The following is a 24269-nucleotide window of genomic DNA, read 5'->3' as shown; positions in this document are numbered from 1 at the left end:
TGTGTGTGTGTGTGTGTGTGTGTGTGTGTGTGTGTGGACACAGGGGCACACCATCATGGAAGGTGGCTGTCAGACGCAGGGCAGCGTGCTCACTGTGTGACATCATTTTAAACTCTGTTAAAATTGTGATTGATGGACAAGCTATCCTGTGTGTGTTTGCGTGTGTGTGTGTTTCTCTGTGTGTGTGTGTGTGTCTGTGTGTGTGAGTGTGTGAGAGAGAGAGATTCAGAGGTGCCAAAAGATATTTAATTCCAATTTGATGCTGCTACTACAAAATATGATAATAATTCATAACAAAGATGAAAATTTGTCTCTGATTGTTCTGATCATCAATGAGATCATTTATCTGCAAAATGAAGTAAAGCTATTAGCATAACAAGATTAAACCTGTGTGTGTGTGTGTGTGTGTGTGTGTGTGTGTGTGTGTGTGTGTGCGTGTGTGTGCACGCGCTTCTGTTTCCACTCAAAAGTCTCCAGCACTTGCTCTGAACAGTCTGCAGCTCTCTACTGACCCCTGCTGACCAGCATCAGTACTATCTCAAAGCCCTGCCCAGCCCCGCCCCCTCAGTACTCTCCCCTCATACACAATATATCTATAAATCTCCCTCCTCTCTTATCTGATCCACGGCCAGCTCCTTCCTTTGTATCTAAATGTCCTGTTTCATGATCAGCAGAGACTCAAAGCGGGGAACCAGTGGGATGTCCATGTTTCAACCTGATGGAACCTCTGGGTTTATTGTCCAGTGGAGGATGAAGAGTGAGCTGGACAATATGTTATAGTGAGACGGACGCTCCACACACAACTGTCCTCTGGAACACCTCTGTTCTACTGAATTATTCAACTGTCAGACTTGGCAGGAGGTCAGACGTGTGCATTTGTGTGTGTCTGTCTGTGTGTGTGTGGTGGGAGTGTGAGGAACCTTCATCCCTCACGTTCCTCTTCCTCTCCACCTCATCCCACTGAGACCCAGCCTCTGTCCTGTGTGACGTCCAGATGAGATGAATATGCATGGGATTGAAATGAGGGGTCGTCTCAGATCTGTTTACAATAACAGGACCCACACGGGAGCTGCTGCCATGGTGAGGAGCATTGTGTGACCCCGAAAAGTGAAATTACATATTCATGTTTTTCATTTTCAAAAGGGCAGCACGTTTTGAGTGAAGGCTGGGCCAAGAATCTGAACTGTGAGGGAACACCTGGAATACCACAGCATCAAAGTTTGACTGATATCCTCATATTTGAGCTGATGTGGTTGAGGGGAGGAGTCAAAGGATTCATGTCATCGCTGTTAAAGAGTTGAGGAAGAGAAAGACGAAGCAATAAGGTGATGCTACCAGACAAACCCTCATCAGCATCTTCGTCTTAATCCACTTTGCTTGATGGACAGCTCCTGTGGTCTCACCTCGTCCTGCAGCCACAGACACAACCATAGGATCACGGCGTAGGATGCATGGTTATAAGAGCCGGTGATGTATGAGTCCAGTGGACGGAGGTGAGGTACAGACGCTCACTGACGGAGACAGATGGGCTCTCCTGTCCATCGTTATACATCCGGATCAAGACCAGAACACTGAGTGGAAGGGGAGTTCTGCTAACACGCTGTATTTCATTGATTCTCTGGGGAAACCATCGTTTCACTTAGTCCTCATTTTGCAAGGAGGTCGTGTTCGGCCATCGGTGGAGCAGAAGGTAAATCAGGCTGTAATAGAGGAAGCTACAGCAGAGCCGGTGTTTGAGTCCCGTGGTTGAGGCCTGAGGTTCAGGAGGTTCTGTGTTGGCTGCTTGTGAAGGTCAAGCACTGGACAACAAGCGTGAACCTACTTAAAAAGAGCATCATGGACCTGAAACTAGAGACTGAGACATGAACTCCTCAGGAACGTGTTTATTGATTTTATTAATTATATATAAGTGAGAAGAGGACTTGTTTTGGAACCAGTGGAGTCGCCCTCTGCTGGTCATACAAGAGTATACAGGTTTCAGTACATCTGCATTGGCTTCACTTTTCCAAACCCGGAGTCTACGTCCATTTTTAAATACAGTTTATGATCCGACCCAAAGATTTCTGAGGTTCAGATTTACTGACCCTGATATATCCAAGTTTTTTCATTTTACTTTTCATGTCAATCCCTACTTGAAGGTTTATCTTCCTCCTGAGAAGGTGTTTGCTGACAGCGCTGCCGGATCCACCATGTTAGAAGTAAATCTCATCCTCTGTTTTTTCAACGTTTCAATACATGGTGGGATATTTCTATATTTGTGTGTCTTTTAAGATTGTTCAAAGAGTTGTTTTGTCGTAGAAAACACTTTCTATCATTCCGCCTCCTCACACTTGGACAGAGGTTCGGGGGAAAGGAAGGCAAACAGAATGAAATGTGAAGTTCGCTCACGGAATATTTATCACACGTCTCTGTCTCTCCCTCAAAGTCTGAAGTCCCTCGACGTCTAGAAGAACACAACTGTCACAGAGCGTCACACACACGCCTCCTGAGTTACGGGGCCCATTAATTCAGAATTGCAGCTCTGCACCGAGACACATTTGAATCCTCTCCACCTGTTCAAAATGCTTTTATGAGCTCTGCCATCAGATATTCTACGAGCTCGCTTCATCAAACACAGACAAAGAACACACACAAGACGGCAACAGCTGATTTGACTGGTGACACCTGCACCTATTTTGATTTTCCTGATGCCGCATAATGAGCTGCATCACAATGGATGGAGGTCACCTTGGCAATGGCATCAAGAGGCAAAGAAGAACACACTTAACAAGGATGTTCACTCATCAGGCCTCTGGTGGGGAAGCTGATTGCCTCGCCTTTCTTTTCCTTTTTCAAATCAGTCGCATGATCATATCTCTTCATCTGAGGATCCGTGGCAGGTCTGAGGATGAGGAGTGGACGTGGATATCAGAGAGAGAGACACGCTCACATTGTCCCTGTGTCTTCCAGCACGTTCTGGTTTCCTGTCTCATGTCCTTTCTTATTCCTTTTTTTTAATCCATCCTCTAGTCTGCCTCCCTTTTTTTTATGTCTTTGTTACGTTTCTTCTATAGAACACCTTCTCCATCTTTTCTGTGTTACTCCTTCTCACCTCCTCCCTCACCAACGCCTGCAGGGGAAAGAGAATAAAATGTTCCTAATTATCTAAATGAGGTTAAGTTTGACAATAAGCAACATTTCACTTTAATGTTTTGACAGATAATCGGGAAACTTAAATGTTGTTGAAATCTTTGATTTGGGTTTGTTTTCACCATCCTCACTTAAAATGATTAAAATATTGTATTCTTTAGAAGACATTTGATGAGTTTTACATAATACTTTTTATCATCTACATCTTTGATTTCCAAATAAATTGGTAAAATCTGTCAGTGGTCCCAAAACAACTATTAAGCTTTAGTCAGCAAAACAGGTATCAGCTGTTTGCTCAGAACTCCATAGAAAGTAAGTGCTTTCAATTTTGGCATTTGTATTGTTTAAATACTCAAAAGAAAAAATAAGAAAGAAGCAAAAGCAAATTTTTAAAACTTATTTATCTATTATATCTCATAATATAAATGCATGTATTCATAGCCTTTGTTTACAAACCCTCGTGATGTAAAGTTACACAGTTAGAGTTTAGATATCCAGAAAATGAAAGAGGAGAGCTTTCAGGACTCAGATTCAACCTGGAGAATTTGTCACTTATTACACTTGACTCAGTCTGTCGTCATCATTTGCTCTCAGTTTGTTAACTGAGCTTATTTAGGTTGCTCTAAAGAGAAATCGAAACTATATATACATGTTTCCAGAGAAGCTGCCAAGATCTTCCCAGGAAAACCTCTGCTAGTTCATTCAAGTTATTTTACTTTGGAAAGTTAATGTGTAATCATAAATTACAGGTGCTCAAACAGAAGGATTGTTTTTAAATGAAAGGTCACATAGAGACCAATGAGCTGCTGAACCTGAGCTGCTGGAGGAGCCGGAGAATGGAGAGAACATGTGATCTATTACTTTTATTTGATTAAAAATGGGCACAGTAATTAATGTCAATAATTTTTTTTGTAATTGGTCGAATTGAACTATTGTTATTGTTAACTGTCAGTGAATTAATAAATTATTATCGTTATTGTTTTTCTGTGGCGTTAGAGACAATGTTCCACTCTATGGACAATAGAAGTAAAACGATTTCGATTAACACTGAATCAACTCCAGAGTCAAACGAGTCAGGAATAGTTTTAAAACTTTACTTTACTGTGTGAAAGTGTGGTGGGCGTGTCTACGCTCCACTGCTATTTATTCCACCAGCTCTCGATGGCACCGTGCGTAAATTACGCACAGAGCCGCACCTATCTCCCTCCCGTCCAGGTGAGGAAACTTCGCCAGGTTAGCGTCACCTATCCGGAGTCATAGTCTACACAGCAGGGAGCTGAGGTGTCTGAGCTGCAGTAGAGGTCAGCGCCGCCGGCTCAGCCATGGCCGAGTCCCAGCTCGTGTGCATGGAGGACGGCCGCATCGGAGTCCAAGTCCCGGAGTCCAAACCCGAGTTCTACTACAGCGAGGAGCAGCGCGCCGCCATCGAGGAGCTGCTGAGGAACGGAGACGGAGCCTTCAAGACGCGACTGAAAGGAGACAACATGAAGGATTTCTTATCCGCCAGAGAAGTCAAAGTGTTGACGAGCACGTTCAGACAGTTCGAGTCCGATCAGGAGGACAAGCAGCGCGGCAGCAGCCCGGAGCAGGCAGCCGCCGGCTGCGACGCGGACTCGGGGCTCCACTCCACCTACTGGCCCCCGATGTCGGACACAGAGGTGCCGCCGCTGGACATCGGCTGGCCCAGCGGGGGGATATTCAAAGGTCTGACCCGTGTGACCGTGCACACGCACCCGCCCAAAGAGAATGGACCCCACCTTAAAGAGGTTGTGCGGCGGCTCATTCAGGGGGCCAGCAAGGTAAGGAGGCCCGGGCACAGAGTATCAGGGGCCAGGAGAGAGGACAGGGGGCAGGAAGAGGAGCAGGGGCAGAAAGAGAGAGGTCAGGGGCAGGAAGAGAGAGGAGCAGGGGAGGTCAGGGAAGGGCTACAGAGGACCAGGGGAGGAAGAAAGAGGTCAGGGGCAGGAAGAGAGGACTAGGGGCAGGAAGAGAAAGAGAAAGGTCAAGGGAGGTCAGGGAAGGGCTACAGAGGACCAGGGGCAGGAAGAGAAAGAGAAAGGTCAAGGGAGGTCAGGGAAGGGCTACAGAGGACCAGGGGCAGGAAGAGATAGGACCAGGATGAACTTATTTTCCAGTTGCACAATTTAGGCCTATTTAAAATCAGATGTTTTTTAATGTTCATTATTTTCATTTCCCTAAATGACAACCTGCTCATTTTTCATATTATGACAAAATATAAAATCACTCAAAATTAAACAAATCTGAATGAATTTCTAATGAGCACAAGTGTTGTGGGAGAATTAGAACATAATGAGGCCATGGGAGGGAAATCCAGTGATAGAGAAGTAAGGATATGATCATGCTAAAAATAATCAAATGTTAACAGTTTACAGTTGAGTAATTAACATCTAGATTAACTTGTTATCACAGTGGGACAGAGTCCAAAGCTCAACTCCCTCTCCAGCAAGTCCAGCAAGGTTTATAAATACATGTCAGAATCTTTTAATTATCTTCAGCAGCTTTCACTTTCACACACACACACACACACACACATGTTTAACCACATGTCTTACCTGGCAACAGGAGGGAGGGATGATGTGAAGGCTCGATCCAAAAGCCATTTCTCTCTGTCAACTGTCAGCCTCAGTGGGCAAAGTTGATCCAAAATCAAAATATAAGTGATTGTGCTTATAAAGATTCATGTGACCTGCAAACGTTTGAATTTTTCTTAGGATTTATGGACAAAACGCTTCCGCTTGCTCTCCATGGAATGACTTTTATTCCTTAGCTTTAAAATGTTTTATGAGTCTTGATGTTTGTTTGTAAGAAGGATTACGATCAAGCTTCCGGAGGGATTAACACTAAACTCTGTGGAAGGGTGTGTTATGAGTCAGGGAAGAACACAATCAACTTAGATTGTGGACGAAGGGATTTGTTTCTCTTTCTGTAACTTTGCGAGTCAGGGCGTTTTTCAACATTTCCACTGATTTCACCAGGGAGAGATTTGTGAATCTAAAGGGGCCTGACATTTGAAAAAGTGTGAAGTTTGATGCAGCTTGATTGTGTTTGACTTGTCTGTGATACGAGCTCGGCTGCGAGTGTTAATCTAAACTCAGGGAAGAAGCAGGAGAGTCCTGGTGTTTGATCGGCTCCTGTGAAACCTCCTCATGCAGTCGCTGACATCCTGGAGCACGTTGCTCAGTGTAATGTTTACTGATCGGTGCCAGCTGACTGGGCTGAGTCATCTGTTCCGCCCATGCTCCCAGTCTCTGACTGCCCCCCCCCCCCCCCCCCTGCTCCCAGTCTCTGCCCCTTTAAAACTGGGTCAGGGAGGACGACGCATTGGTCTTTTCAAATACCTGCAGTAGCCTTATTACATAACTCCTCTTTGTCCCTCCTCTCCCTCCCCCACTCTCTTTCTTCTGTGTCTGTGCATTCCTTCTTTGATGTTTCTATTTATCTTCCGCTCCGTCACTTCTTCATTGTGTGCGACTAAGTCACACTGTGCCTCAGAAGCAGAGCCGGCAGAAAGTTCACACATTCTTTACTCCAGCAGAAGTACAGACATAAAAAGTACGGGTCTCTGAGATGTTTCTCAAAGTAAACAAAGTTTCCCTCTGAAGGTCATTTCCACCGACTGAGACTCTCACTGACACTTTGATTTGAAAAGACTAAACACAACAGGAGTTACTGGAGAAAAGATTTCTGATTTCAGTTTTTGTTCTTTTCTGTTTAGATGTAAGTACAGACAAGTACTCTTAAAGTACAGACACCTGAAAACACATCTGAGGTACAGTCAAGAAGTATTAGTATTGTGTTACTTCCCAGCTCTGCTCAGAAGTTTTGAAAGCGGTGAAACAATTTGCATTTCTCTTTTGCCTACCTTAGAAAAAGTTATTTTTAGAATTCACATTTGTGTTTACGTGTATACACGTTACTTCCTGGTCGCTCCGCCTTCCCAGTTGTTTACATTCACTGGTAAACTTACTCTTTCGGAAATATTTCAGACCGTCAGCTCTCTGCGAACATAACTTAATAATACATATACATATTTTGTTTTTTTCTGTGAGTAAAGGAAGACGTTGGATGAATAAATAACCAGCAGGTTGTTGTGGTTTATGTGGAATGTAACAAACCACCCAGCTCTTTCCAGGGAGATAGAGAGCTACCCTGAAAGATAAAAGCACCACACACACACACACACCCGCTGACGAACCAGTTCTCCAGGCACCAACATGCTCTTTCGTTTTTTGATTTAATTTGTGTGTGGTGTTGCTCGGTGCTGAGACGTCTCTCTGAAGCATCGTCTCCTGTGTCCACACGTCTCAGCTCGTCTCGTCGCCCTCTCCCACGTCCACTCAGTGAACGAGTGGAAACAGCAGCAGGCCTTTTTTCTGCAGAACACAGGGACATTTGTTGAGAACCTTTTCTTTTTCCAGGGAACAGTGGAACAGTGGAACAGTGGAATGATTCAGGTTTCCCACGCCTGCTCTTCTCAGACTGAACATGTCCACACAGAACTCTCTTCACTGCTATTCTACAGTTTAGAAACTAAACATTCAACATGTGTTTTGCTTTACCCATCAAACATAGGATATGTTACAACCCTCCATTCAAATCAATTCAAACATTTTCAATCTCCAAATTTATTCCAGATGTTTCATTAAGTTCAAGTTATGTTTAAGGGGTCGCCCTCTGCTGGTGGTTGGGCAGAACACAGGTTCTAGTCTACGTCCATTTTTATATCCAGTCTGTTATTTCACAGGTCAGAGGTCAAGGTCCCTGTGACCTCACAAATCATATGAACACGATCTCTCTTCTTCAAACTCGGGACAAACGTCCTCTAGGACTCGACAGCAACTCAAAAGGTAAAAAGGTCAAAGTCACATTTTTGGCCATAACTCGAGAAACAAAACTCATAAGGATGATTATTTCCTTCTTAGTTATTTTGTGTTCACTTCCTGGTGTGTGTGCCAGCGATCATTCCGTCCCCGGTCCTCACCACATGTGCCGCTGGCCTGGGGGTGGCTTCCCAGATTCTTGATCTTCCGCCAAAGATTCTTTGTCGATCAACGCCACGCTATTGTGCGTTCATGCAGAGTTTGAATAATGGGGAAATTTGTTCCGCCTCGGAAAGTTCATGTGAACGCCATCTCAAGTCGTAACAACAAACAAGTCAGCCCACCTCTTCACAAACACCTCATGGAAAGAGGTTGAGTAGTTTTTACACATTCCTGCAAACTAACAACAAACTCACGTGAAGACACAACCTGCTTGGTGGAGGCATTCATGTTTTTTAACAATAATTTATCCAAATGAAATTAAGCGGCGCTCAAAGATGATTTAAATCTCGCTGACGTCTCCTTCTGCTTCGTCCCACCATCACACATTAATCACAGCTCCTTGCCCCCCCCCCCCCCCCCCCCCCCCCCCTGCAGGTGATAGCGATAGTGATGGACCTGCTCACAGACGTGCAGATCCTGCAGGACCTGATGGAGGCGGCCTCGCGACGCTCCGTCTCCGTCTACATCCTGTTGGACCACCAAGGGGTGCCGCACTTCCTGGACATGTGCTCCAGGCTGCAGATCGGCTCACAGCACCTTCGGGTAAGAGGATGACTGTGGCACAGACGTGTTTCACAACCACTGCAGTGCAATACAAGGTTCAAAGGTTCATTTGTTTTTATACAGATAAAGATAAGCAAGCAAAACTTCAACAATGACCTTTGTTTAAACTGTTGTGTAAAAAGTCAGAAAGAAAATGAAAGATGTCAGTTTATGAAAATTATCTCATAAGCAGCGTTTAGTTTTAATTTTAATCTTAACATTAAAATGCAAATGGGAAGAGTTCAAACATATGTCAGATAAAGTTTCTATAAAGCAAATAAGTGTCATTATCAAAGAGATGACTCAGCGCTTTATTCCTAAAGATGACAAGAAGTCAATTTCAGACTAAAATCCCCAAATTAATCTAAAGTCATAAAATCAGCTTTGAAGTAATATGTGTTCAGATGATTCCTGTAAAAACAAATGACTTGAAGTTAACCACATGACTTTGCTGCCTGTGTTTTCTTTCTGTGGCAGAACATCAGAACCAGAACCCTGCAGGGGATCGGCTTCTGTTTGTCGTTCGGCAGATTGCCGGGTTCCCTCTGTAACAAGTACATGTTGGTGGACGGAGACAAAGTCGTGTTCGGCACCTACAGGTGAGTTTGGCTGTCTGTGTGTGTGCGTGTGTGTCTGTGTCTGTGTGTTTGTGTGTGTGTGTCTGTGTAGAGCCCTTTGTTTTCTGACCTGTTACTGGTGAAGAGAATGTGTGTTGGAATTGTTGTATTTGGTTCATGCTGAATGTAAAAGTGAGATTTAATAAAAGTTGCTCTGTTTAAGACTTGAAAGATAACACAAAAAATACAGACTGATCTTACTGAATCTCAAAATATAAAATATAAGACAAATTATTATTATACATAGTAAATAATAATAAACTTTCATTTTAGGACACAGATCTTGTTAGAGGGGGAATCAAAAGATCTGCTGCCTACATTAAAATGTAGAATGTGAAGCATCTTAATTACTTTAGTAAAATAAAACTACAGCAAATGTCGCAAAAGTCAAAATATATTTCTTTCTTTATTCTAGTAATATTGTGACTCTATTCTCATGACATTATGACTTCATTTAAAATATCAGACATTTCAATATGGCCCTCAAACTCAGTCGTAAACCACAGACATATAAACAACTGCCACAGCTGTCAGTACCTCCTCTGTGATTCCTGCACTAGTGTGAATGAGTCTCCAGGACCACATTTTGTCATGATGACACACAATTACACACACGTGTACACCACACTCACACTGAGGTTGTGTGTTGTGTTTAATAAACTGAATTATATTATGATTTTAACGTGTGATGTTTGTTTAATGTATTAAAGTTGATAACAGGCGTTTCTCTCTGTGTCTCAGCTTCTCCTGGTCTTCAGCTCGTATGGACCGGACCATGATCACTGTGATGACGGGTCAAGTGGTGGACTTCTTTGACCAGGACTTCCGGGAGCTGTACGCCATCTCTGAGAAGATGGACCTCTACAAGGAGTTCCACGTCAGCCCGCCTGCTGCTGGCGCCACCGGCACGTTACCGTCCAAGGCTGGGACCAAACGTCCACCTCTACCTGCCACCACCTCCCGCTTCCAGGTCACATTAGGGGATTCACGGAATGACAAAATCGAGGTGCCCGCGCATAAATACTACAACCCCAAGTACTCGCTGGCGATGGGGGACCCCATACGTCCAGCTGTGTCTCTGCAGGATGCGAGAACTAAGAGGGGGACGATTCGATGCAAGTCCCCTGAGGAGCTGGAGCAGGAGACCGGAGTGACCAGCAGTGAGAGGCTGGATCGGTTGAGCCCGTTCCCCGCCGAGGCCCCGAGCGAGATCTTCAAGGGACCCAAGGCGCAGAACAAGAAGAACTTATGGAGGAGCTTATTCAGGAAGTCGTCCAGAAAGCTTCCAGATAACAGCCCGTGCCCCTCACCCACAGAAACCAGTCAGACCGATGAGACGCAGGACAACGTCAAGGTGATGGTGAAGAGGCCCTCTAAGTGGAGGGGGAAGAAGGTCCAGAGGACAGAGTCCCAGCAAACGGTCAACTCCACACAGGACACAGAGAGTAAGTCAGTCACAAGTGGATTAGTGTAAAGATTGACACATGATTTTGTCCATTGTTTCCCGACCTTTAATCGCTGCACAACTAAGTTCAGAAGGCAGAACTCGTTGTCTTGTGATCAGGAGTCAAGCTGACGGAGGTGAAACTCTTCAGTGGACGGAGTCACACTGAGTCTTTGTGGCTCTGTCCCTCACACACATGATGATTGACTGATTGTCCTGATTACAGACGTGTGCAGTGTAGAAAATCAGGGGGCATCTCCCGTGTAGCTCCACCACCTTCATCCCATCCTGATTGGCTGGAGTTGATTTCAAACTCTGAGTAGATTTTCCGCCGTTAGCGTCTCTAATCGTGTCTCTGAGGAGTTTGCACAGAGCGACCGGTAACTGCTGATAGAGCGATGATAGAGGGCCTTTGCTGGCTCTTCGGCAAATGGCAAATGTGGCTGAAAATCGTGTTTTGGGAACTCGGCTTAAAGGGACAAGACGTAGATCAGACGAGTGACGAGACAATTTCATAAATTAATTTCATGTTTTCTACAAATAGGGACCATGAATCTCTTGTTTGCTGATAAAACAAAGTGGTGACAAAGGATCACAAGTTGTATTTGAAATGATTTAAACTAACTCTCTCAGCAAATTAACTTCTTATTCAATAATGGCCACATGATGTAATCCTCTGGATCCTCATGAATTCCACATAATAACTGTCTCACGCCTCAAATCTCTCGTTGTAATTTTGTCCTTGTTGTGTTGTTTTTTTCATCCAGGTCTGAAGAGAGACAAAAACAAGTGTAAAGCGTCCTGAGGTGAACTTGTCCACAGTCTCAACATGGAGCAGGACAGGACGTCCCTGAGACATACCTCATCTTGGATTGTGCAGTATTGTATTTCATCCAGTGCCTTCAGGAAAGAGCCAATAAACGGATAATTCACCAGGTGCTGTTTTCATGTTTAGAGCCTAATACAGATTATAATGTGCAAAGCATCATGGGATATCTGTTGCCGGGTTGGCTGCCTCTTGTTTCTCATGAAACTTTAGGGCTTTAGATATTTAGGTTGTTCTCCTTCCCCTTGTGGAAACTGTGAGCATTGCACATTTAAGTGCACAAAATGAAAAGTTTGCACAATTCTTCTTCAGCTGTTGGAATGTAAAGATTTGTCTGAGTTTATAAATTAAACACTTGAGCCAAACCTTTACTGTTTTTCCGTAAGGTAATTTATCTGCAAATGAAAGCTTATTTTAATATCTATGTCTGCACCTGATTGTGCATTAAATGGATTCAGATAAGAAAAACCTTATAACGGCCAAAATAAGATGTGTTAAATATTTGGATTGTTCATCGGTTCCAAACTGAAAATGAGTTCACATTTAAAATGATTGGAGCTGGACTGGCTGTTTCATTACTAGTCAAAAACATTACTTTGACTGCAGCTCAACCTGGTGGTGAAAGACAGTATTACAATTGTACAACATGTAAGATGGGAACGTAATGACTGCACTGCTTGTACTCACCACTAGCTGGCGCTCTGCTCTTGTCTGCTGCTCTCGTCTGGGTCTTTGCCAACAGTTCTGAGAGGAACCACAGGCCTGAGAGGAACTCATGGTTGAGCTCAGCTACAGGAGGGGGAGGTGATGCCAGAGGATGTGCAAGTGGGATGTGGTGCAACACAGAAACAGGAAGTCAGAGCTGCAGCAGGAAGTAGCATGCTCGCACAAATTAACAGTCGAGTTTTACTTACACACTTCAGATAGTTGAATCTTCATTTTCCTTCCAAGGAGGCATCAGTATCTTATATAAGCTGTAAATTAAAATTCTTCTTGGTCGGGTCACAAACATAAAGGACTCAGGGGTTTGATCTCGGTGTAGAGAGATTATGTTGCTGTAATATTACGTAAACACCATCTCAGGATACAGATTGGACCTCACTACATGGTGAATGGCAATAAATACATTTTAACATGATTTCATTTTAATTAACAGGACTTTATTTTTATCTTTTTTGTAAGTAAAGCATATTGAGTTGAATTCGTTTGTATGAAAGGTGCTATTAATACAAAGTTTGTCTTTGTTATTATTATTACTAGTAGTAGTAGTAATACTAGTAGTAGTATAAGTAGTTATAGCAGTATTATTATTACAAGAGGCAGTACGCATCATAACTCTTGTGAATCTGTTGAGCTGTTGCAGTCCTCAGGGAAAGTCAAAGACGAACAAGCTGAACATAAAGGATCTTTTCTTTGAAGAACTATTTTTGCAGATGCAGTATTTTAATAAACAACTTTTGGACACGTTATGGTGAAAACTTCTGTGGTTTCTAAAAGTTTAAAGTTGGTGGTTGGTAGAAAGGTTTTTTTCTACGTTGTCTGAGAGAGCTCTACGCACTGCAAATATAAAAAAAACACACAGTCAAAATAAGTAAACAACTTCATTCATTTTACAACACATTCGCTGCAAAAAGTCAGCACATGTGTAATTACAGACACGTGCTGTAATTTGAGAAAAACAACCAGGGAAATGTTTCCTTGGGACCTAAAACAGTGACGAACCATCTGTAGTTCAGTCGCACAGAAGCTGTGAATATGAGGAAGTGAGGTGTGGTCTCATGGTTTCGAGGTGTGTTGAAGTGAAAACACAGCTGTCCAACACAACGTCCACTCACACATGTCAACACACCTGAAACCTTGTTTTTATTAAATAATTATTTAATGAGAATATGACACACAGAATAATTACAAGGTAGATTTTGCTGAAGTTTCAAAGACTAATGACGTAATGCATGTTAGACCTATTGCACTTTGGAATATCAAAGAAAATGCAGGCGTATGCATTTCAAGGTAAATCCTGTGGCACGTTATAAAGTATCATAAAGTTTGAAAATACATGAAACTATTTCTGCAAACCTGAAGCATTTTATACACGAGTTTCTTCAGAGGACACCAAACGTCATAAAACGTCAGGAAACTCAAAATGACTCAAGGAACAAAAGCAAAGCTGTAAGATTTCTAAAAAAAAACAATGAAAATAATGGTTTTATTTACAATTGTCCATTTTTAAATCTTCTGGGAGCCGTGAAGAAGCTGAGAACAACTCAGAGAAACCTCTTCTACTGATGGTCGATATAAACTCCACAGCCCATCCCAGCAAGCATCTTCAGCCTGTTCAGTTTCTTTGTGGCTTGTCTGGTTGACGATGAGCGCTACGTGAATGAGTCATCGTTGTTTCACCGTTTGACACTGAATACCACCAGCTGCCAAAAGGGAAGTGGAAAGAGAAGTCCCTCTTTTAGCCTGAATGAGCTCAGTCTGTGCCGTCGTGTCTCCAGCCGTCGCTCAGCTCAGTTCAAAGTGTTCAAAACAACTGAGAGTGGTCAGATCCCTCTCCGGTGCAGTTCAGTAAGCGTCCATGGGAGGCAGCGGACGGCTCAGTTCTGCGGCGCCTGGTTTATCACCTTCTTCTTACGGACTGAGACCAAGTCGTAGAACGGATCCTTGGTGATACTCGCTCTGTTTGAAGTAAACAAAAAAGGTTGTTATGAAGACGCCGATGCAGCAGTACTACAGAAATAACTTTTGGTGTTTAAGAGAGCAAGAGAGACAGATAGAGAGAGAGAGAGAGAGTGTGCATGTGTGTGTGTGTGTGTGTGTGTGTGTGTGTGTGTGTGTATGTGGGTGGAGTGTTTGTGTGTGAATTTCCATCTATGTGAGGACCTGCTTCAGTTTTAAAACATCTTGTGGATTGTGAGGACATTTTGGACCCTCCTAGAACAGATAGGACAAATGTAATATTGCTAATGATGAAAATTATATCGTGACAATAAACTTTTGCTTTATACATAGCGTCAACTGACAGATGGGAAATGAACAGCTAGCTTGTGAACATAGTGGAGAAACTACTGACACTACAGACTTGTGTAAGTTCAGTCTGTATGATTATCTGAACATTTCCTACTGATTCAAACAAACTAGTTTAAGCCACTAAGGTTTATGCTCAAGCAGAAGTTTTACGTGTCATTTCAAAAACTTAACGGGTATTGTGTAAAAAAACATATTGTTATGTAACTATACACTGATGTATGATCTTGGTTTTACTGCCAACTAGTGGCCACATTAACACAGAACACTTTTAACTAGAGTACGAGAACTCATCCATAACAAGTGGATGTGGTCTCAAGCAGAACAAGCCACACTTGACTTCACCCAGCTGTGATGTTGGGTGTGGACAGATGTTTACTCGACTTTTCAAACCACAGAGGTGAGAAGTTGTGTTTCTTCATGTAGAGTCGCTCTCAATTAGATGTAATAACTGATAAGCATCTCAGTAAAAGCTCCTCACATTCAAACAAGGTTGCAGATGTTTGGGGGGATAAATGAGCAGATGTTTTCTGATGTGTCTCATTATGCTCTAGTGTTGTTTGTGTTGATGTTTACGCAATTGTGTACAGCAAGTGTGTGATTTGACCTGATGGCCTCGATCCAGGAGTCCCTCTCCTCGGCGCCGGGGGCACAGATGGTGTACGACTGATGTTTGCCCTCCACCACTCGGCCGTCCGTCTCTGTTTTACAGGCTTTGATCTTCTGCCCTCGACTGTTGGGGTTGAACAGCTCCAGACAGTACTAGACGACAACAGAAACACAATTTATTCATCTCTCTGTTGATCTATCAAACACGTGTTATGTTCATACCAAATGCCCATGTTCAAATTAGTTGAATTTTCTTTTTCTAACATGTTTGTGATGAAAGAAAATACATCAGGCAGAAACCATAGACTGTCTGAAGCTTCCTTGAATTTGTATCCAAAATATCCTAGACATGGGCGCTGCCATCTTGTTTTTTTCGGTATCATTTGGAGCCAGAGTCTGCACAGGTTTATGACCTATGCTGCATTAAGCAACTATTTGATATGGCTTCACTTTTGGTGAGCTGTCATGTCGTCCATCTTTATTCACAGTCCATGGCAGGAACTCACCGGTTTGCGAGGATATGGCACTTCCCTCACACACAGGTTCTCCAGAGGGATGATGCCTCTGGGCTCTTTATCCTGCAGACAGATAAAAAAGAGATGGAGTGAGTCAGGAGGAAAAGAAGGAGGAGCTGAGGGTAAAAATATTATTTGCACCAAGAAAAGAAGAGAAGCAGCAGAGCCAGAGTGTCTGAGGACAGATTGATTAGACACTTGAGGTACATTTGGGATATTGGGCAGAACCTGAAACTTAACAACCTTTACTGAAAATAAATAAAAATGATTTTGTTATGCACAGCCTAAATAACACTATGTTAAACGAACACAATGTTTTGTACCTGTGACATATGATTAACAGAAAGACCTTTATGACTTTCAAGTACCAGCTTGTGAGCATTTTCTGATCACCTCTGGTTAAGGTTTGGTTTCATATCTTCTATCTCCGGCTGTTGTTTAAGTGAACGTTACAAGACAAACATACACCGTTGCTATCCCTCCCCCAGAGGTTTTTCATCAAATGACTCAATTATAGACCACAAGACTCCTTTTGAACTTCGTTTGTTCAAATAACTCTCATTGAGGACTCCCTTCAACTGACTGGTGGAAACAAAACTGTGAAAATGGTTTGAAATGAAACACCCCCTTTGTGGTTGTATGCCTCCACCACCAAGACTCCAGACAACTGGTTTAAATAGGAAGAAATAATCTTAAAGCAGACTTGACGTATCTTCTGGAGGAACATGTTTTGTGAGGTAACAGTGAAACCATGACCTTGGATTTCTAAATTCTTTTCAGTTCATCTGTGAGTCCAATTGAACCTTTGTACCGAATTGGAAGAAATCCCCTCAATGTATTGTTGAGATATCGTGTTCACAAGGCAACACGTGTAACCTTAACCTTTGAGCTTTGACAACCAAATTTTAACACATTCCTCTTTGAGTCCAACTTGAAGTTTTGTATAAGGTTTGAAGATATTCCTTAAAGTCGTTTTTGAGATATTGGGTTCACAAGTAAGTTGCATATATCCAGGAAACTGAATGGGTGTCGCCTTTGAGGAGCCTGGTAAAAACTTTCAGATATGCTGTACTCGGAGGTGAATGAAGAGGAGCAGGCTTACAGTGGTGTGCTCAAAGTAGTAGAGGCAGTTGTCGGTCAGGATGAACCATCGCCTCTTCCACGTCTTCACTCGGCCTCCTGGAGACACAGCCACGAAAAAGTTGTTGTTTTTTTCAGTATAGAAACAAACTTAAAAAGCTGCGTCACTTTATCACAGACAAAAACAAAATACACACTTTAGAAAGAAGTCAAACATCTGTGTTGGTTTGCGTACACAACCGCGAGGGTATATTCCACTGTTGGGTCAGTTTCTCAGTACTTCCTGTTTTTAAACCTTAGTCTGAGACGTAATGTAGCAGAGTGTCGAGAAGCACATCTAAACCACCTGTCGAGTTCATGGTTTGAATCTGCAGCTCTATGGGTTGAAGATGTTGTGGTTTGTGGGGGATTTACATCTCTTCAAGCATCTGTTCATAACAATCCATTAAAACGTATTCAGGAGAGTCGTGTTACCGAGTTTTAACAGCCAGCCTTCTCTGTCGGGGTTGAAGAAAGTGTGAGTCAGATCGTTCCCGTCGTCCTCTGGGATCTTGAAGGGTTCGGTGCGAATGCTCTCGTAGAGTTTCTGAGTAGAAAAGAAGTGAAAAGGTCAAATATCAGAAATGTTTTGACCTTGATACAAATCAGAGGAAAAGAAATACAAGAAAAGTCTAAAAACGTCCAAACAAGACGGATTCAAACCATTTCAATCAGTCTATCAGTGAATTTACTCTAGTTTGTATTTCAAATGATAGTATAAAGGTGACATGATTAGAATTCATAGTTTTAGTCTGGATGTACTGAGTATTTTTACCAAATGTGTTGATAATCAATTCCCAGTGTTATTATTGTAGGTTCCAGTGATTGGCTGTAAGTTCTCACCGTGAGCAGATCGTTGGGCAGATCCTCTCCGTTGTTGATGCCTCTGTTCATGGAGAAGAAACGCTCCAGCGTGGTCTTGTCCTTCACGTTGGGGTTGTGGAGGCTGGTGTTGAGCATGATTATGGCAAAGGACAGGATGTAGCACGTGTCTGGTGTTGTACAAGATCCACACACACACACACACACACACACACACACACACAAAGAGTAAGAGGATGTATAAAATAAACATATGATGATCTACTTTACTTCACATGAATACAGTCAGTAAAGATGAGACAAGTCTGGAGAGATATGAAGAATTGAAAGTCTGAAAGTTTCTGTTTTACAGTCACACACACACACACACACATACACACACACACACACACACACAGAGTCCAGTAGAGGAAGTGGACACGTGCACTCACCAGTCGACTGGAAGACGTGAGTGTTGCAGTCGCAGTAGCGTGTGGCGAAGGCCTCCATCATGCGATCGATCTTCTGGGCTTCACCAGGCAGACGGAAGCTCCACAGAAACTGTCTGTCACGTGCACAACACAACACAAATCCTGTTTATTCAGGTGCTTGACACGAGTGTAGACACTCAACACATCTCCGTGTCTGGTGTGTGTGTGTGTGTGTGTGTGTGCTGCAGCTGGACAGTATATTGTCAATAATTCAATTCCTTTTTCTTTCCACTCATGTAATGAACCTCCTGAAGGGAAAATGCTCTAATGTCTTTAATGTATTTGTGAAAGATTGTTTTCTCATATGTTGTTTAGTGAAATGTGTTTTGTTATTTGTGTTTTGTCCAATGTTGTCTTTTGTGACATGTTATCTGACATGATGCTGTTTTGTAAAATGTTTTGTTTTGTTTAATTCAAGTAGAAGCAGCTTTACTTTGACCCTCAGTGAGATCACAACTGATAACATCCAGATGTTTGAGACGTTTCCTGTTGATTCAGTTACTAAAGATTGACATAGTTGAGCACTGACCTGAGGGCCTGGACCAGGTTGAGGTCGGAGAACTCATGCAGCTCCACATAGGCCTTCAGGGTCTGCAGGTGGAGCTCCTCCCTGTAGGTCAGAGGAGGAGGAGGAGGAGGAAGAGGAGGAGGAGGGGGAGGAGGAGGAGTGGGAGGAGGAGGAGAAGGAGGAGGAGGAGGAGGAGGAGGAGGAGGAGGAGCGAGGAAGGAGGAAGAAGACACATGAAACCAGAGGAAAGTTTCACCTTGTTGGAACCTGCCTTTACAATCCCTCCTCCTACAACCTGTTTCCCTCCCTTCTCATTCCTCCTTCTATGAGGTTCCTCCTTCCCTTTGCTTTTCTTTCCTCTCATCATTCATCTCTCCCTCCTTCATCTACTTGATATTTCCCTCTTCAACGTTTCTCAAAACCTCTTCCATACTCTTCCCTTTCATCCTGCTCACTACCTTTTTTATTCCTCTTCCACATACTCCACTTCCCACCTCCTCCTCGTCTTCCTCACCTCTCTCCGAGGAATTCTCCTATCGCCGTCTTGTTGAGTCCCTCCTCCTTGTAGAGGAACTCAGCGATGGGCTGAGCACTCCCGTCCAGCAGTTTGTTCTCCACCAGGTAACTGATGCCCTGCAAGCAAACACACACACAAATTAAACCTCCATGCACGTTTCATGTGCAACTTGCAGACAGAAGTAGCACGCTCATTTTATGATGTGGTGCTTCAGAAATACTCTGCTGCGGTTTCACAATGATCTCATCTCCGGTTGGTAAAAATGAGCGAATTTGCAACTTTTTTTTTATCCCAATTCCTTAAATTCGCGTCTCTTCCTCTTTCCTCTGTGCCACAGGGTTCCGAGGTGACGGGTGAAAATCTCCATCATGCATAAAGTTCAGGTAAACCTCAGAAACCAACCTCAGCTCGGAATACCCTTCTGTTTCCAGTAAAGGAAAACCGTCGTGCTTTTATTTTGTATGCGTTGTTGCAAAGACAACAGTGACGAGCTGGAGCCGAAACCACTGAAACCGCGTGAAGGGCTCGATTCAGCGTCATTTCACAGACTGACACCTTCAGTGTGGTGGAGAGAGAGGAAGTCCACACAGTGACGAGCGAGAGCTGATCAGGTAACACAAAAAAAACACACTCCTGCTCACCTTTTTCGGGTCCATGTTGAATTTCTTCCTCCCGTTTGAGAACAGTTTGCTCTTCTCTATTGTTTTGCTGCAGGAAAAGTAACAAGGAAGAATAACAATGAAAACCCCCACACTCATATTAAATGAAATGATGATTAAAAATAAAATGGAGATCATTACCTCGGCTTATTAACTAAAACTTATTGTGTTGTTTGTTTGTTTGTCTGTTTGCAGGATTACACAACGACTACTCAACCGTTTTCAACTAAACTTGGTGGAAGGATGAGGTTTGGGTCAAGAATGAACCAATCGCGGGTGGATCATTAACATTGTGAGATAAATCATGGATCTTGATGACATTCTTTTCAGGTGACTGATATTAAGGAGAATAAAGTAAAATGTAAATAAAGTTTGGAGTGAATTTAAAGTTGTTTTTATCACAGTGCTGTTGAATCATTACATTTGTGAGAGAAGCTTTTATTGTTCTTTCAGACTATTTGGTTTTCTTTTCGGTCTTGAATCGACCTCTTTGTATAAAAGGAACTTTTTAAATTAAATTGCCTTGTCTTTAATCCCTCAATTTTATCTTCACAAAAGTTTCCTCACTTTAAATGATACTAAAAGAACAAATGTTGTATTTTCTATAAAAGACGAACTGAGAATCCCAGGAAAAGGTTTCAATTACTCAGAAAAGACAAAGAAAGAAACTCCACTAATAGAAAACACACCAGGAGGCGGGGCCTTGTGGTCGGGGGACATTAGAAAACGAATCAGTGTAAATGGAGGGTTCTATTTATATAAATGCAGATGTTCAAACAGGTGCAGGGCTGTTCCCGACCCGAACTCACTTTTCCTCTGTCGACTCAAAGCTGAGTATGTCCGCCATCACGCTGTCTATCTCCATCTTTAGCTTCTGTACAGGGAGGAAGAAAAAGAAACCGGTATCAACAGAGAGGACAAGACTCCTTTTCCAGTGACAAAGCTTTTTTTGTGAAGGATAGGCCATCGACTTTTCAGTTTGGCCCATGTCTAGTGATTGACACTGCAACCAGCCACCAGGGGGCAATCAAGACGTTTTGGCGTCACTACATCTCTAACAACACTCTATGCTATATTTGCGTGGACGTGCGTTACCTGGATATCGTCCAGAAGGTCCTCCTTATGCGTCTTGATGCCCTTGAGCTCCATCTTCTCATCTTCTGTAAAATCTGAGGAAACTGGTGAAAAAGACAAATTGGAAAAAAACCATGAAACAGATCCCCAGGAAGTCAACTTCCTCAAAATGAGTAAGAGCCAGTTCCTCACATATGACAAACATAACATTTTTAACATCACGATACTTTAATGATGAAATGCACTTTGACGGCCTCATTATACACTGATTGATCGTTTAAATCTGTCATACAGAGGCTGGAGTCGTACAGAGGCTGCAGTCGTCCTCCATTGGCCGCAGGTTCAATTCCAACCCCTTACTTTGCTGCACGTCTTCCCTTATTTCACACATACAGGAATATTATACATTTCACAATAAACTTCACCAGTTCTTTTTTTGATATTTCACAACACCGTCCAACCAATGATGGTGAAATGCCCCCAAGAATGATCTAAATTTTTTGAACAAAAACGTACAAAACGTTTTCTCCTTGTGTTAAACATACGACACATTAAGTGTGAGAAACTGATATATTAATATATTGAAAGTTTGGTGTTTCTAAAACATTCCTATAAGTTCTCCCCGCTGCGTATTTCCCAAAACATATTTTCCTACCTTGTTTGTAAAATGAGAATTTCACATTTAAAATTTAGAAATTGTAGAAAACAATGGTCACAACCCACATAGCAAAATAGATTTTATCCCACATCTTGGCCACATACCGCATGGAATGATGGCACATCTGGGCCACAGGTGAGCTGGTGCACTACCACAGTTCAACCAGAGGGGGCCAAGAATGGCCTGGATCTGTTCTGTGCTATATGGGTCACTTCAACTTCTTACCGAGAGAGAAGTTTGCAGAAAAGGCCCATTTCTTTTAGAGCATTTGAGCCCCACCTGCTAATCCACAAGGAGGCCAGTAGTTCTGCATCCCTACCTGAAGTGGCCCACATCTGTATGCTGTCTGGGAAACATCTGGAATTTGGGTTTCATTAATAACCTCCTGCCTCACAAAGTCTTAAACCTTTTAACAAAGAGTAAAAGTCTTTTTTTTGACTGTGCGATAATGTGAATAGATCCTTGATCAGTGTAATGTGTATTTACAGATAACGTCATCATAGCTGGGAAATGATTCTGTGGAAGATTTCGTGGTTTCCATATTTAAGACATGAGCACGGAAGTACATGTTAAAATAGACAAGGTCAGTGGTGACGAGTGGATTAAAAAAGATCTCACACAGTCACAATGAGAACAGACTCATCACGATACAAGTGTTTCTGGGTTTATCTCCACAACTGATAATACTAACATCAACATGTTTCCTTGTGGTCATTGTGCTGCAGGAGAAACTGAGTCTCCTGATGGAGTTAGACTCACAAAGTAAAGTCCAGACGTTTGTGACAGAATCAATTTGAGTCTTAATTATTTTGCAAATCAGTTCAATCAGGAGGTCCAGGAACGCAAACTGAGACCTAATGGAACTGACTCAATCCAAACATGAAAACAGACAAAGTGACACAGACGACCGGGGGAGAAATCAGGAAGTAAAGTAAGAGATACACAAGGACAGAAGTTTCAAAATAAAACAGGAAAGAGGACCTCAAAGTGCAGACAAAGACTAAACCAGAGGAAACTCTGAGTCCACACACGAGTCCATAGGTCAAAAGTCATAAAAGTCAAAAGGTTCAAACACAAAAAGTCTAAGAATCATCAAACTACCAAACTGATTTGTCCTGTTGCTCTTGGATGCTCACTGTGTGCAATACTGGTACTTATACTTAAAAAAGTAACGTTAAATAATAGAAAATATTACTAAAATACTCAAAATACTGGAGTGAGAAAATCTGAACCACAACATCTGTTATTTTAAAGCAACACTTTGTTACGTAATTGTCCCTGAGCAACAGCGCCCCCTGCAGCCACGTGTGGTAATCCATTCTGTCGAGCGATGAAGTGGTTTTCATGATGAGTAAAAACAAAGTCTATGAAAGTGTTGACGTAAACATTCTCAAATGCAAAGTTGAGAAAAAGGGTGTGTGACAGCAGAGACATGTGAACTGTTTGGTTTTAAAGATGCATGTGACCACAGGACCTGCCCAACTCCCCCCCCCCCCCGCACAGCGAGTTGTCAAACTGCTCATTTCAATAATTTGTGTAGAAGCTGTTATGTGACAGTTGGACTTTTAGCGGTGGGACGGTGAGCAGACATTTAAAGACATCAACTTCTGTTTTTATCTTATCAGTGATCTGCGACTGTGTGAATGTCTCTTCCCTGTTTCAGTGGCGTGTGAGTCGAGCATCGTTAAACCACAACATGTCAAACCCTGAGAAGAAGAAAACTGTGCATCCAAAACCTAAATACTCAAACAGCTGCTGGTTCACTTTATTTCTAATTTTCTTTTAGTTGTTTCTAAATTATGAAGCAGATGAAAGTTGACAGGATAATTTACTATCTCACTCAGAGGAGGGATAAATATAAAAGACAACCTGAATTATAGAATGTCATAAAACAACAATCTCTTACTACTAGAGTAATAAAAAGCCAAACATTATTTTTAGAACATAGACATATATAAAAAATGCTAAATGTTTTTGTGGGAATCAAAAATACAATACATGCAATACTCAAAAGACAACAAGAGGAAATCAGGTCTTACCCATTTGCCAATCAGTCATTTATATCCAAGAAAATAAGATAAAATAAGTCCCGACTCCCAGGCAGTGAAATGTGAAGAGAGGTGAGAGGACGCAGCCTCAGCTCACAGCTCAGTCTGAAGGAGATGTTGTGTTGTGACTCCACCTCTCCCCCCCGTCCATCACAACCTAAAGCTCACGTCAGCTCAAAGCCAGAAATAATGACAAGGAGTGGCTCCTTCAAAATAAAAGTGTTATTAAATGGACTAACCTTCTTTATTGCCCCTCCACACCAGACACAGCTGTTTGGCAAAAATATCGACTTGCACTCGTAGATGAACTAATTAGAATTTGTCAAAGGTTAAAGGTCACTTTGACCTTAACACATCTTTGTTGACTCGTGAACGTGGTATCTTGACAACGCCCCGAGGAAATCCTTTCAAAGTTTGCACAAATGTTCACTTTGACTCACGGATGAAGTGAACTTATATGTCTGGGGATGCATTATATCACAAACACCTGGAGGGACTGAATCTACATCAACGGTGGAGGCTAAAGACAACAGGACATTGGTTCTAGTCTCTTAAAACAATTCCTGGAGGAGAAAATGTTTAACTCACAGTCACATGAGAACAAACACACGTAGCTACATG

General features: G+C 42.5%; 2 protein-coding genes across 2 annotated transcripts; one reads left to right on the top strand and one right to left on the bottom strand.

Annotated features, from left to right (window-relative positions):
- The first annotated feature begins 4291 nt into the window (after positions 1–4291).
- fam83fb (family with sequence similarity 83 member Fb) lies at positions 4292–11991 on the top strand. The gene is made up of 5 exons (XM_062387877.1): positions 4292–4928; positions 8568–8735; positions 9213–9334; positions 10094–10797; positions 11564–11991. The coding sequence occupies exons 1-5, from the start codon at positions 4452–4454 to the stop codon at positions 11599–11601; spliced, it is 1509 nt and encodes a 502-aa protein (XP_062243861.1). The 5' UTR covers positions 4292–4451; the 3' UTR covers positions 11602–11991.
- Positions 11992–13209: 1218 nt separating this feature from the next.
- Positions 13210–23775, bottom strand: cyth4b (cytohesin 4b). The gene is made up of 13 exons (XM_062387879.1): positions 23640–23775; positions 20964–21046; positions 20678–20742; positions 19851–19917; positions 19207–19325; positions 18714–18794; positions 18146–18258; positions 17736–17884; positions 17328–17439; positions 16876–16952; positions 15765–15836; positions 15257–15411; positions 13210–14301 (listed from the first exon to the last, which is right to left on the bottom strand). The coding sequence occupies exons 1-13, from the start codon at positions 23656–23658 to the stop codon at positions 14220–14222; spliced, it is 1194 nt and encodes a 397-aa protein (XP_062243863.1). The 5' UTR covers positions 23659–23775; the 3' UTR covers positions 13210–14219.
- Positions 23776–24269: the final 494 nt, after the last annotated feature.

Source organism: Platichthys flesus, chromosome 5, assembly GCF_949316205.1.
Source record: "Platichthys flesus chromosome 5, fPlaFle2.1, whole genome shotgun sequence".
Lineage (NCBI taxonomy): Eukaryota > Metazoa > Chordata > Actinopteri > Pleuronectiformes > Pleuronectidae > Platichthys > Platichthys flesus.
Note: the sequence above shows the minus strand (reverse complement) of the source record. Positions and strands in the feature narration are given on the sequence as shown.